Source organism: Biomphalaria glabrata, chromosome 6 (assembly GCF_947242115.1).
Source record: "Biomphalaria glabrata chromosome 6, xgBioGlab47.1, whole genome shotgun sequence".
Taxonomy (NCBI): domain Eukaryota; kingdom Metazoa; phylum Mollusca; class Gastropoda; family Planorbidae; genus Biomphalaria; species Biomphalaria glabrata.
The window spans coordinates 7,207,501-7,222,305 of NC_074716.1; the positions used below are offsets into that span (position 1 = coordinate 7,207,501).

A 14,805-nucleotide genomic window follows, 5' to 3' on the forward strand; every position below is an offset into this window, starting at 1 on the left:
CAAAAATTAATTAAATTTAATAGGTCAAACCAGTGTTGTTGTTTTTTTTTTTTTTTTGTAAAAAAAAAATATATGCCGGTACTCAGTGATGGATTGACTAACTTTTAGCTACTAATAAATTAATAATAAACGCTAAAATACAAGAAAAGTAATAATATTTTTCCCACATTGAAAAAAGTTGGTATCGTGAATGGGAAGAGAAAGAGATAATTTACTTATTGAATTACTGTTGTTATAGTATTAAACTATTCTTACTATACAGTCCTTTCGTTGAGGTGATTTAACATACGGCTGTTGGATAAGTTACAGCAATATGATCTTATCTTGACATGAATTTCAACTGGACATTGGGCTACAGAATTGTGTTTATAATTTTTCCTTGGCACAGTCTGCAGAGAGCTCAGCAGCAAAATCCTGGCTAGAAGAAGAAGAAGAAACATTTATTTTATAGACTGCTAGTAAGAAGTTTGTAAGAACTGGCTTGTTTTCTACACCGCCATTTTCACAAGTATAGAATCAACTATTTGAAAAAAAAAAAATGAGTGTATTCATTTTTTGATAAGTCATAATTGGGAGCTGTGTAGGAAAATACTTCATAAGTATCTGTATACAAGCTGTCTTACGATGGCTAACTACAGATTTCTCTGGTATTTAACTCTTTTTCTCCTGATTGACGATACCATCGTTGATTTGACCCGATTAAATTAACTTAATTTTTGGTTTGTAAACTTAAATTTGTGTTACATAAAAAAGGCATATATTTATTTATACCAATTATCCAATTTTTTGATTAAAAGAAAACAATTACTGAAGTTTAACCCAAAAAGGCTAATGAAATACAAACGGGAAAAAATAATAATTCCTTCTGAACATGGAAAATAATTACGGAGAGATAGAGTTAAACGACAAAAAAAAATAATTTTTCGAAACGACAATGATTGGTTATCTGAAAGGTCGACTATTTTTTATTATTATCTCAGGTTTTATATTGACAAAGTTTATTTCAACTCAATGTGTTGAGATTAAAAAGGTTCCAGTTGGTATATACCGTTTATTAGTTATTATGAGAAGAGTAGCGCCTTACTCGCTCTTACAGAACGTCATCAGCCTCATAAAGGAGGGAGGCACGGTGAAGGAGGGAGGCGCTTGGTTTCCGAACCGGGGTCCCGTGTTCAAATCCTGGTGAAGCCCCGAATGTTTTATTTCAGGATCTTTGGTCACTGTCACATCATTGTTCGGTAGTTAGTGGCATTTATTAGTTGTGGATCACGAGATTCACTTGTTTATGAATATGATCTCGCACGGGGAAAACATGAATCAACAGTTGAATAGTGGGGTGTAAAACACATGGTCAAGGGGCAGTAGTCGCGAGGCTCTTAAGCTGCGAGGAAGTCTAACGTAGCTGATTCAGTGATGTAATATCAATTGTGTAATTAGAATATTTCAATAAATGTCACTAACTACCGAACAATGATGTGGCAGGCACCTCTGAATCCACCCCTCTCTAATGGATACCTGACGTCTTTAAAAGCGGTTGTTCCTTGTGCTGGCCTCATGACACCCTCGTTAACCGTGGGCCGCAGAAACAGATGACCTTTATAGCATCTTCCCAAAAGATCGCAAGTTCTGAAAGAGAAACCTTACTTCTTATTATCACATTGTCTTTAAAACAAAATGCACGTTGTTATGTCTGTAAGTATAAATCTGATTCAAGTAAAACTTCACATTCCATGTCAAAATTTCACATTTCAATTTTAAAAAATATTTTCTCAATTTCACATTTTAAGTAAAACTTCACAATTTATGTCAAAACTTAACATTTCAAGTATACAAATTCCCATTTCTTAAGTTAAAGCTTCTTTTTTAAGGTCAAAACTTCACATTTCCGTCCATAACGTCACATTTCTCAAGCAAAAGCCACATTAAGTCATTCAAAAGATTTACTACCACTTCGAAGACTTTCAGTTACAGACGTTTCGGATGTTCCCTCAGAATGGAAGACATGACGTCATTGAAAGATGTGTAAACAGTCATTGAAATTTGTGTAAATAATGTATTTTCTTTTTTTTTTTTTTCGTTCCCAGTATGAACATTTACTTTCTTTAAGAGCTAAAAAAAAATTGGTATAAAATCTGCAAGACATTTTAATGGCAACAGATCTGGTATAACATTAGTTTCACAGCCATTTTCAATGTTTATTTTGAATATTTGTACAAACAAACTCTCAAGATTCTAGAGCACATTGGTCTACAGCTCTTGGGTTCTTTTTTTTTTTTTCATTTTGTTCCTTGCTGAGAGATTTGCTCATTATTTATATTTAACTGGTTCTCTCTCTCTCTCTCTGTCTTCAAGTAACACACACTCACCTATTCTTCTCTCCCTCTATGTTACTCTCTCATTCCCTTCCTGTCTTTCTCACACCAACTCATAGTCACTTCTAACGCCTCTCTATTTTCTGATTCTCTTTTCAACTTACTCTCTCGTTCCCTCTCTTCTGTTTAGTCAACTCTCTCCCTATTAAAACGTCTAGTACATCTTTTGTTTTTTTTTTCCATTTTTTTATCCATTCTTCCTCAAGCCTGGACTTTGTCTCCTCTCTAATGCTCTCAACTTTCTCTCTCTATCACCTCTTTCTCTATCATCTCTCTCTCTATCATCTCTGTCTCTCTATCCCCTATCTCTCTATCCCCTCTCACTCTATCACCTCTCTCACTATCACCCCTCTCTCTATCTCCTTTCTCTCTATAACATCTCTCTCTATAACATCTCTCTCTATCCCTCCTTTATATATATAACCTCTCTCTCTATCACCTTTCTCTCTATGACCTCTCTCTCTATAGCCTCTCTCTCTATCCCCTCTCTATATAACCTCTCTCTCTCTCTCTATCACCTTTCTCTCTATCACATCTCTCTCTATAACCTCTCTCTCTCTCTATCCCCTCTCTCTATATATATAACCTCTCTATCACCTTTCTCTCTATCACCTCTCTCTCTATAACCTCTCTCTCTCTCTATCCCCTCTCTCTATCACCTCTCTCTCTCTATCACCTCTCTCTCTCTATTACCTCTCTCTCTCTATCACCTTTCTCTCTATCACCTCTCTCTATATAACCTCTCTCTCTATCCCCTCTCTCTATGTATAACCTCTCTCTCTATCACCTCTCTCTCTATCACCTCTCTCTCTCTATCACCTCTCTCTCTATCACCTTTCTCTCTATCACCTCTCTCTCTCTATCACCTCTCTCTCTATCACCTCTCTCTCTCTATCACCTCTCTCTCTATCACCTTTCTCTCTATCACCTCTCTCTATATAACCTCTCTCTCTATCCCCTCTCTCTATGTATAACCTCTCTCTCTATCACCTCTCTCTCTCTATCACCTCTCCTCCCTTTCCCCACTTCCCATTCTCAGTCTCGCGTCTGTCAACAGAATTGGACAATCTTAACTCTGAAATCAATGAGTTCCCCCAGGCCCAGCTCGGGTCCAGTTTATAGTCCAGTTTATAGTTCCTGTACTCTAGTGTTTTCTTAGTCCAACATCTGGTCAATCTGATTGGTCCATCTGACTACATCTCATGTTTCTGAAGGATAACCTCTCGCCAAGCCTGACCTTATCAAATTATCTTCAAACTAGACAGGTCTAAATACAAAGGTGTCACATTCAATCAATTGTAAACATTAATTATTTGACAACTCTTGGATGTTATTACAATATTTACACAAAGACTCACCCCGTCTGTCTGTCTGTCTGTCTGTCTGGTACAAATTTTGTACACATTATTTCTCCCACTTCCCATTCTTGAATAAAGTTGAAATGTTGCACAATTATTCATTGACCCAAACAAAACATCAAAAGTTATCCATATTAATAAAAAAAAATTAACCAATTAATTGTAGGAATAAATGAAAATATATTTTCTTTTGTTTATTTCTCAGTGAGACGTTCCTTTAATTCAGTTGTAAGTCTCAACCCAATTAAAGAAAATTGTATTTGTTTATCCATTTGTTTAGTGCCGCAGGAGTGTACATTGTCTGTGTATTAAATTGCAAAGTCTTAAATAACTATTGCTAAATGTATCATAAAATGAGTGAGTATTAACTTGCATTAAAGATTTCTAATTCTATTACTTCTCTAAAGAATGTCAGAATGACATATTATAGGAAAAGGAAGTTCATTGAAGACTCCATAATAGTGTCCATTATATAAGTGCATATCAGAAATATTCCACTTTTACAACTATTCACTCTTAATAGTAACAAACACGGGATGCTCTCTAGTAGGGAGATGTTATTGAAAAATGTTAACACATATATGTCAGCGGTTTTAGATTTTTGGTTAAAAAAAAAAATTTTACATATGTATTGTTAAGTTATGTAAGTTATGTCATACTAACTACTACATTTACACACAAAAAAGGTTTACTTTTTTTAAGAGAAAGGATCTATTTAGTATGCATATAAGTTGGACATAATTTAAAACAACAATTAATAAGTAGTTGTTGTTGTTTTTTTTTTTTTTTATATCGCGTTAATCGCAATGCAAAGGGTATAGCTCTTTTTTATTTATTTTTTTATTTACGGAAATGTTTTTATTCTTGAGGAATAAGAGATTGACCCTTTACAAAACAATTAGATCAATTACATATTCATTATAAGACATCAGTTAAGGCAGGTTCACATTTAACTCCACTTTCACTTTCACCTTTGGTCTGATGGACCGTTGGAGTACCACACTCGATCTGTCAACCTTCTTTCTCCGTTCTTCTCTGTCAATTGTTCTTTGATAGAATTTCATTCTGATGTTCTTTCTGAAAATATTGAAAACTGTTTTTATACCTGCCTGGGTGGACCACTTCGGGGGCCGATATTGAGTTTGTGTTTCCACACGAACTCTCTTTGTAACCTTGTTTTTTTAAATTGATTCTTTTGTTGCCAGGTAAAAGAAGTAATTGTGCAAAATTTCAGATTGATCCGAGATTGGGTGTCGGAGAAATAACGTGTACGAACGTTTGGCCAGACAGACACACAGACAGAGTTGATATAAGATTTGTAATGACTTTGTGCTACAAGCTAAAGAGCTTAGAAATCTGTTTCGTCGCTAAAATATGCACACACACACACACCCAAATTATATTCTGTTTTTAGTTTATCACTACTTTGTACACAGGATACGCCGAGGGTAATCACAGGAATGAAAGTTCTGAAGGTTTTATCTCAAGTTTTAGGAAGGCAAGGGGAAGGGGAGAGAACTTTGCGTGGTTATCTTCTGCTAACTCAGCTTTGATATTTTGTCTTTGGTTTCTCTTCAGTATAGATGAAGATGTTCACCTAATGGACGCTATGGCGGTCGTGTACGCTTCCGGTCACGTGAGCTGGATTCCCACTTTACACCTGCGCAGTCCATGCAGCGTTAACCTGCGTTATTTCCCTTTTGATGAACAGGTGAGTATCAATGTCTCTTAAGTACTCACGTTTTTCAATCGGGATGCAGCGCAATAGATTTTTAGAACCGCTCAGTGGAAATATTAAGTTTCACTCACGAGTTTATAGTTACACATGTTGATACACATATTGTTACATATGTTTGATGCAAGTATTTTTACACATGTTTATGAGCATGTTGATACACATGTTGAACACATGTTGATACATATGTTTGATGCAAGCATTTTTATATGTGTTTATGAGCATGTTGATACACATGTTGAACACATGTTGATACATATGTTTGATGCAAGTATTTTTATATGTGTTTATGAGCATGTTGATACACATGTTGATACACATGTTGATACACATGTTGATACACAGTGTTGATACATATGTTTGATGCAAGCATTTTTTATATGTGTTTATGAGCATGTTTATACACATGTTGATACACATGTTGATACACATGTTGATACACGTGTTGAATCGATCAAGAGACACCAAATTTGATAAGAGGATATGATCAACGTCTTTGTTCATCTTAAGAACAATACAATCAGACACTTATTGAACAAATTCACACTAGAAAGATTTCTGAACAGCATAAGTCTTAGCAGATAACAAGTTGTATATAACAAAGAAAGAGAAGCCAAAAAAAAGGAAAAAGTCTGGCAATACGATATTGTCAGAAATGAAAAAAAAATCCCAATTAATCATTTATTTATATATTTATGTGTTTATTTATAGGTATAATAAATAGATAAGAGACAGACAGACAGACAGACAGACTGGATAAATAGATAGATAGATAGATAGATAGATAGATAGATAGATAGATAGATAGATAGATAGATAGATAGATAGATAGATAGATAGATAGATAGATAGATAGATAGATATTGATTGATTGATTGATTGAAAGGTAGATAGATAGATATATAGATGTGTTAATGTACTTTTAATAAAACATAAACTTTGTAAACATAAATCCTCTTAGTTTAATACAGATAAGACATGATTTCTTTTTCTCAATGAGGACCAGCTATGTATTATAGCTCTCTTGTTTAAGTCTAACAGCCTATTACAACCAGACCTCTTAACCAAATGTTACGTGTTAAAGCAAGATTGCTCCCTCTGGGTCAAACAACTATTTCATCTAATTTAGTTTCTTAATAATCGCCGGCTATATTATGTAACGTCAAGTCTGGATGTAATAGACTGTGAGAGGTAGGTGGTTTTACCGAGGCCATTGTAACTGTAAGACTTTTGGTGACCAAACTTCGGCCCGCGGGTCACTTCCGGCTCCCGAAACTTTTTCAAACAGTACACGATGAAGACACTGGTAATCAGTGCCATTTGCTTTTGGCGATTTTGTAGCGGCGAGGGACCAGCGTGTCGGAAATGTATGTGACCCCCCATGCTAAAAACAGTTGGACACCACTGCTTTAAGACGTTACCTGTAGTCCCTGAGGATTGTTATATATTATATTACACCTGCTCACCTCCAAACATGTCACCACGTGCAATCTACTCACCAGATATTTTGTCTAGAATTTAATTGACATGCTTATAAAGGTGGAGGAGTTAAGTGCTTTATAAGTTACACGAGGAACGATAACTCTAGCCTTGGCTAGGGCAAGGGGAAACTAAAACTAATTTAAATGTTGAGATATAATTTAGATACATATTTCGCAAAAATCATTTTGGGAAGCTAAAACTGAAATAAAAATATTACTTTCATGGAATAAAAAACGATAATAAAATAAGTTGCTTAAAACGAAACGGAAAAAAGATATGTGGTATAGTGGAAGACGAAAACCAAACTAGATTATAGTTACTGATTACTTAAATGGTCTAAAATCAGTGTATCACAGTTATCTGTACATTTGTCGTACCCTTCCTAAAGACCTGAATAGGTGTTCAACGAACCAATGAATAATTATTAGTAGGCCACCATGTGAATCATTCTCTCTTTAATAAAATAAACAAAGTGTTCCTCCAAATACACATTATGTGCGAAGTGTTCCTCCAAATACACATTATGTGCGAAGTGTTCCGTTAAGGAAAAAGTTTGGGAAACATACTTAAAATATAAATTGCAACATAATCGTACTCGATCCCCCTCACCTTCACCTATACCTTACTCTATCAAGCCGTTGGGGCACCACACATGATCTGTTGACCGTCTTTCTCCATGCCTCTCTCTTTGGTAGTCCTGAGGACCTTGCGATATAACCATAGAGGAAGTAAGAGTATACATAACCACACGCCTCATTTTTAGCGGCCCCCGAAAGGGGAAAAGACTCTATTAGTTTTGTGCGAAATGTCTGTCCGTCTGTCCGTCCGTCCCGTTTAGATCTCGTAAACTAGAAAAGATATTGAAAATCCGACATCACAATATTTTAGACCATTGTTATATTTGTTTTTTGTTTTAAACTTGTTTGACTTTTTAAAAATATATTCCTTACCATTACTTTACTTTCCATTCACGGTCATTTCCGTTTCCGTTAACTTAAACTGAATTCTACACAGAAATGTTCCATCAAGTTTGCCAGCTATGTATACCACGGTGACGACCTCAACATCACCTACTTCGGCGGCTCGCCAGAGATCGCCTTCGACGTCTCTGACTACAGCAGCAACACAAACTGGATAATGCAAGACCACAGGTGAGCTGGTCAAGGTTCGTTGGACTTTAGGCGCGAGCTCGCCACAGTGTGAGTTCAGATAGCCATGCATGCCAACTTTTGTGATTGTCGTAAAAGTCAATGACTAAAATGGAAGCTACCCTCCAAAGGCATGTCTAAACTATTTTTCTATTTAATGCTAATGAAAGATACCCTCCAAAGGCATGTCTGAACAATTGTTCTATCTGAGTGAGATCCTAGCAGAAGTAATTTTTTTACATACCAATTAACGATGGCTCATATCGAAGGTTCTTGTTACTTAACTCTTTCTCTCCTAGGTGACGATACCAACGTTGATTCCACCAGAATGTGGTAAATAATTCCGGAGAGAAAGAGTTAAGGTGAAAGGTCAAGCATAATGGGGAACTCTTCCATCTTCTCTATACCACAGCTGCGTTCCGGAGTTTAACATAAAACGGCATATGGCAGAGCGATCGGGGCTCTCTTAGGTTCCAGCCAGTACAATAAACAAAGTTTTAACTTTTTCTCTCCTAATCGACGATACCATCGTTGATTTTGACGTAAATAAATTAAATTAATGTTTATTTTTTTTTTAACTTGACTTTGAACTATATAAAAAGAGCATGCATTTCTCTTTAATTCTATACCAAATACAACATTTCTGATAACAAACAACAAAGCTATAGAAGCCCAACCATAACAGAGTAGTGAAATAGTAATGAACAAAATGAAGAATTCCTTCCAAAACGTGGAAAGATAATTACCGAGAGAAAGAGTTAAGCCCCATACCGGAAGTCTTGTTTTGTTTCCCTATTACCTCTAATTGTCTGCTTAATTAACGACCAATTCCACCATCCGATTTCCCTAGTTAAATTATAAAAACTGTTCTAAATAGAAAAATATAGTTTAAGATGTAATATAGATACCTTAAACTGGCCTACACTGCCCTACACCTATAACATGTGAACTCCAGTAGGTTAAATTTGAAATAATTGGCGGCAATCTCTACGTCATTATTGTACATTGAAATATATGTAGACCTACGTAATTTCCTTTTATTTTTAACTCTTTCTCTCCTAACAAACGCTACCAGCGTTGATTCCATCAGAATGTGGTAAATAATTACGGAGAGCAAGAGTTAAATAATAATTTTTGATCTCATAAAATAGACGCTGTAACGGATTAATTAAAAGTTTTAATTCAATGAAAATATCAATAAAAATGTTTATATTAGGATTAAATAGTATCATTTAATACATGGATCTATTTTTAGTATTTATTTATTTTTTTTATAAGAAAGCTGGCAGACGACAGTGTTTATCTCCCTTTGCAGAGCTATTAAAATGTGTACCAATACTTCCAGGAAGATGTCGCGTGCAATGTATGAAGAAAGTTGGAGACAGGGTTATTACACAACGGTCCACCGATACGTTTGACTCTCCGTTCTACTATCTGGCCGTCTGGGAAGGATGTAAACTCTATGTAGGCCTAGATTCAAAATTATACCAGCTGTCAAGTTTCTAGAATGATCGTTGCTTCGTTAAGTCTCCTGACAAGGATCACAAGCTAATCGTTGGAAACACGAAAATAGCCACACATTTTTTTTTTGTTTCTTAAATGTTCAAAGATGAATAACTCTAGTTGAAATGTATACTGTTAACTTGATCCAGATGGGGAGAGCAGATTTAAAATGTAAATTGTTAACATTTGCCGAAAAATTTCAGATATTTCGTTTGAAATCCAGGGCCGGGCTTAGTGGTGTGTACAACTGTAGAATTCCTCGAGGCTGAACAGGCCCCCGCCGTTTTCATAGCCATATATGTTAGCGTTGAATGCTAGAACACATTTGTTGAAATACACCTTCTTCCTTAGTTCCATTAGAAAATGGAATAGGTTGCCTGAGTCAGACAAGAAACCAATGACTTGGCAGAGTTTACATGCTTGACTAGATTAACCCAGGGACACACGCTGGGCGTAATCATCTTCTCTTTTTTAAGTAGCGTCTGTATTGTATAAGATAAGATAAATACTTAGAAAGAACACATTACTTATTCTGTATCTCAAGACAACTAGAGCACAGAATGTATTTCCTGATTCAGGCAGGAAAAATGACTTAGTAGAGTTTAGGTCTCTAGCAACTGGGTTAACTCTTTCTCTCCTAACTGACGATACCAGCGTTGATTCCACCAGAATGTGGTAAATAATTACGGACAGAAAGAGTTAATACGTGGATGCTAGAAGAACGTAAAAATTTCTTATTAAAAATAGATAAAATAAGAAGATAAAGAATGCAAACGTTGTAATCTGAGAACCTCCTTATGATATAAGTCCATAATTTATAAGTAATTTTGTTTTTTAAAGTTCTTTTCTTTGATTGGTTCCCAGCGCTACCATTCACGTGATCAAGCACGCGTGCTGCCACGAGCCGTATCCCAACATGCACTTTGACTTGATGTTCAAGAGGAACCCGGACTACTATGTCCAGACCTACGTCCTGCCAGCGTTACTGTTAGGCGGGCTGGTGCCTGTTAGTCTGCTGATGCCACCAGAGTCCAGAGAGAGGGTCACTATAGGTCAGTCAACTAGCAAAGTAGTTAGCTAACTAAGTATTGCATCATTTTAATTGATAACTGATTCGTGAACGGGATCGGAATTAGACTTGATTGGGTCCTTAACTATTTGGGATTTGGGCTCTTTGTCATCAACAAATTGCAATTTATTCCTTTGCTTTTTTTTTTTTAAATTGTGTGGGCCCTCCATTCAAGTGGGACCTTAATGCCTATGTTGCCTATTGGTAAATTCAGCACTGTATGTGAATGTTGACAGTAGATGAGAGTATTTATTTGTATTAGTAGACTCGAAGTCAGAGGCGTAGTGAGCAAAACGTGTGCGACAGGGGCAATGTACTTTATTGGCGCCTCTCCCCCATTTTCCTTGAGCACTACATAGAAATAAAGGCTTCGTGTGCCCCCCCCCCCTGAGGGTGCGCCCGGGGCAATCGTGCCCCCTGACTTCGCCTCTGCTCGAAGACAAGCCTTATTATTATTGTTTGTATTAACATGTACATTAGAGTTTAGGGAAGATCGATTGCAATGGTGAATGGTGAATGGTGAAACGTTAATAGAGGAACTTATTATTGTATGTACCTCTTTTGTCTTGGGACACAATGGACGCACTAAGACGTTACTACGTTATAGTCACTATTTATCTCTAAAGTATTGATGCGATTCTACTAGCAACAAAAAAAAATAAAAGTGTAATTTATAATTCATTTCGAATTCAGAAAATTAAGTATTTTATTATCACAAATTGGAATCGCAGAATAAAGAAGCATATATCACATATTGGACTCGCAGAATAAATAAGCATATATCACATATAGGAATCGCAGAATAAAAAAGCATATATCACATATGGGAATCGCAGAACAAATAAGCATATATCACATATTGGAATTATAGAATAAAGAAGCATATATCACATATTGGAATCATAGAATAAAGAAGCATATATCACATATTGGAATCATAGAATAAAGAAGCATATATCACATATTCTTCTTCTCAGTCGTACTATCCAGTGCTTTTAAATCCCTGGAAGACGGAATATACATCCATAGCAGATCCGATGGAAGGCTCTTTAACCTGGCACGTCTTAAAGCCAAAACGAAAAGGCGTCGTATCTTGATAAGGGAGCTGCTGTTTGCCGATGACGCGGCACTCGTATCTCACTCACAAGGAGGTCTACAGAAGCTAGTGAACGCCTTAGCAGCTGCTTGTCAAGAGTTTAGCCTTACTATAAGTCTCTCCAAGACCGAAATCCTGGCACAAGACGTCGCAGAAATACCTATAATACAAATTGGGAACCACACCCTTTCAGTGGTGCAGGAATTTACCTACTTGGGTTCAACAATTGTCAGTAACCTAGAATTAGACATCGAGCTGACAAAAAGGATAGGAAAAGCTACCACAGCATTGGCAAAACTCTCCAAGCGCGTCTGGGAAAATGGTAAATTGACCACAGCGACCAAAATCCTAGTCTACAACGCCTGTGTTGTGAGCACTCTCCTTTATGGCAGTGAGAGCTGGTCAACATACATGTACCAAGAGCACAGATTGAATAGTTTCCACTTGCGCTGCCTGAGACGCATAATGGGCATCTCTTGGAGGGACCATGTCTCCAATCAGGAAGTTTTAAGATTGGCCAATATGAACAGCATGTATGCTCTCCTGACACAAAGAAGATTACGCTGGCTCGGACATGTCACCCGCATGCCAGATGGCAGAATCCCGAAAGATATCTTATATGCTGAGCTTGTGGAAGGAGTCAGACCCAAGGGCCGCCCAAGACTAACATATAGAGATGTCTGCAAGCGAGACATGAGAGCCTCAGGCATCAGCGAAAGTATGTGGGAAAACATAGCCAAAGACCGGAGTGCATGGAGACAGACTATGCGTGCTGGGACAACCCTTGCTGAGAACAAAAGAATTGAAGCGGCTTTAATCAAGAGGGATAAAAAGAAAGCTGCCCTGTCTGCTAGCCCTAAATCAGAGGCATACACATGTACGAATTGTGGCAAAGTCTGCCGTTCTAGAATTGGCTTGATTAGCCACACCAGATTCTGCCCCGTCTCAAGATTAAGCCAAAACCAGTGACTCATTTGGGCGCATCCATTGCCTTTCGAGACAAAAGGAGCCATATATCACATATTGGAATCATAGAATAAAGAAGCATATATCACATATTGGAATCATAGAATAAAGAAGCATATATCACATATTGGAATCATAGAATAAAGAAGCATATATCACATATTGGAATCATAGAATAAAGAAGCATATATCACATATTGGAATCATAGAATAAAGAAGCATATATCACATATTGGAATCATAGAATAAAGAAGCATATATCACATATTGGAATCATAGAATAAAGAAGCATATATCACATATTGGAATCATAGAATAAAGAAGCATATATCACATATTGGAATCATAGAATAAAGAAGCATATATCACATATTGGAATCATAGAATAAAGAAGCATATATCACATATTGGAATCATAGAATAAAGAAGCATATATCACATATGGGAATCATAGAATAAAGAAGCATATATCACATATTGGAATCATAGAATAAAGAAGCATATATCACATATTGGAATCATAGAATAAAGAAGCATATATCACATATTGGAATCATAGAATAAAGAAGCATATATCACATATTGGAATCATAGAATAAAGAAGCATATATCACATATTGGAATCATAGAATAAAGAAGCATATATCACATATTGGAATCATAGAATAAAGAAGCATATATCACATATTGGAATCATAGAATAAAGAAGCATATATCACATATTGGAATCATAGAATAAAGAAGCATATATCACATATTGGAATCATAGAATAAAGAAGCATATATCACATATTGGAATCATAGAATAAAGAAGCATATATCACATATTGGAATCATAGAATAAAGAAGCATATATCACATATTGGAATCATAGAATAAAGAAGCATATATCACATATTGGAATCATAGAATAAAGAAGCATATATCACATATTGGAATCGAAGAATAAATCAGCCAACACAAGACTTCATGGGTAACGATACCAAATAAAAAAGATTTAAATTAAAAATCCGAAGATCATTTCCAAAACGAAGAACTGTAAATAATGGATTTGAAACATCTGTGTTTTACCCCTTGCTTATACGCTGACATCTTTACAAAAAAAATTATTTTATAATTATTTGGATTCTTGTTTCGGTAGTTTAGTCAAAGTTTGACTTTTTTACCTCCTGTTAGTTTTTATGACTTTTTTTTTTTAGATCTACCTAAGCTGCGGATGATTTTAAAAAACAAAGCAACTTTTATTGTTATTTTTTTGTTTTGCGACCTTGCAATATTCTGTTACGTGACACTGGTGTTGATTGATTGATATAGATTTAAATATTTTCACCCAATCGTGTGGTCAAGTTAAGGTCACGGGCATAAAGTTTTTTTTTTCATTATGTCTTGTGTATGAACCTGGAGAATCTTTCTGTTCAATGGAAGAGAAACTTCACGTATCGACCTGCAGGGTCTGAATGTCACGTCCATCTGTTTGTTCCAGGATCTGCCGTGGTACTGGCCATGATCTTCCTGGCTACAAGCCTCAGTGACGTCATTCCTATGGCCCACACGCAGTTACCGACCGTGTGTAAGTAACTCTTTAGTTTGATAGTAGTGACTTTTTTTTCTTAGTACAGACTTGTTCACAATAAGCGGTTTTTAAACATTTAAAGAGTCAGTCACAATATTTCTTGAGCTGTGCTATATAGGCCTATCTAATTATATACTAAACTCATTCATTTAAACTTTTTTTACACACGCGCGCGCACTACACACACACTCACAAACAAACAAACACAAAAACACAAAAACAAACAAAAAAAAACACAAAAACAAACAAAAAAAAACACAAAAACAAACACAAAAAAACACAAAAACAAACAAAAAAAAACACAAAAACAAACAAAAAAAAACACAAAAACAAACAAAAAAACAACACAAAAACAAACAAAAAAAAACACAAAAACAAACAAAAAAAAAACACAAAAACAAACAAATTAACTTCCTTCATAAAACTAACTGAAAACAATTGCACTCTCCTCAAGTAATTTTTACCCGCTATTAAAAAATATAGATCTTTATGACTAGTCTATA

General features: G+C 35.7%; 1 protein-coding gene across 1 annotated transcript in view; it reads left to right on the plus strand.

The window, feature by feature from the left end:
- Positions 1-14,805, plus strand: part of LOC129926902 (acetylcholine receptor subunit alpha-like) — a 75,117-nt gene that overhangs the window by 50,095 nt on the left and 10,217 nt on the right. The window contains exons 5-8 of the mRNA XM_056033434.1: positions 5,309-5,441; positions 7,962-8,098; positions 10,463-10,650; positions 14,213-14,299. Of these exons, the coding sequence (XP_055889409.1) occupies positions 5,309-5,441; positions 7,962-8,098; positions 10,463-10,650; positions 14,213-14,299 (545 nt within the window). The remainder of the gene's footprint in view (positions 1-5,308; positions 5,442-7,961; positions 8,099-10,462; positions 10,651-14,212; positions 14,300-14,805) is intronic.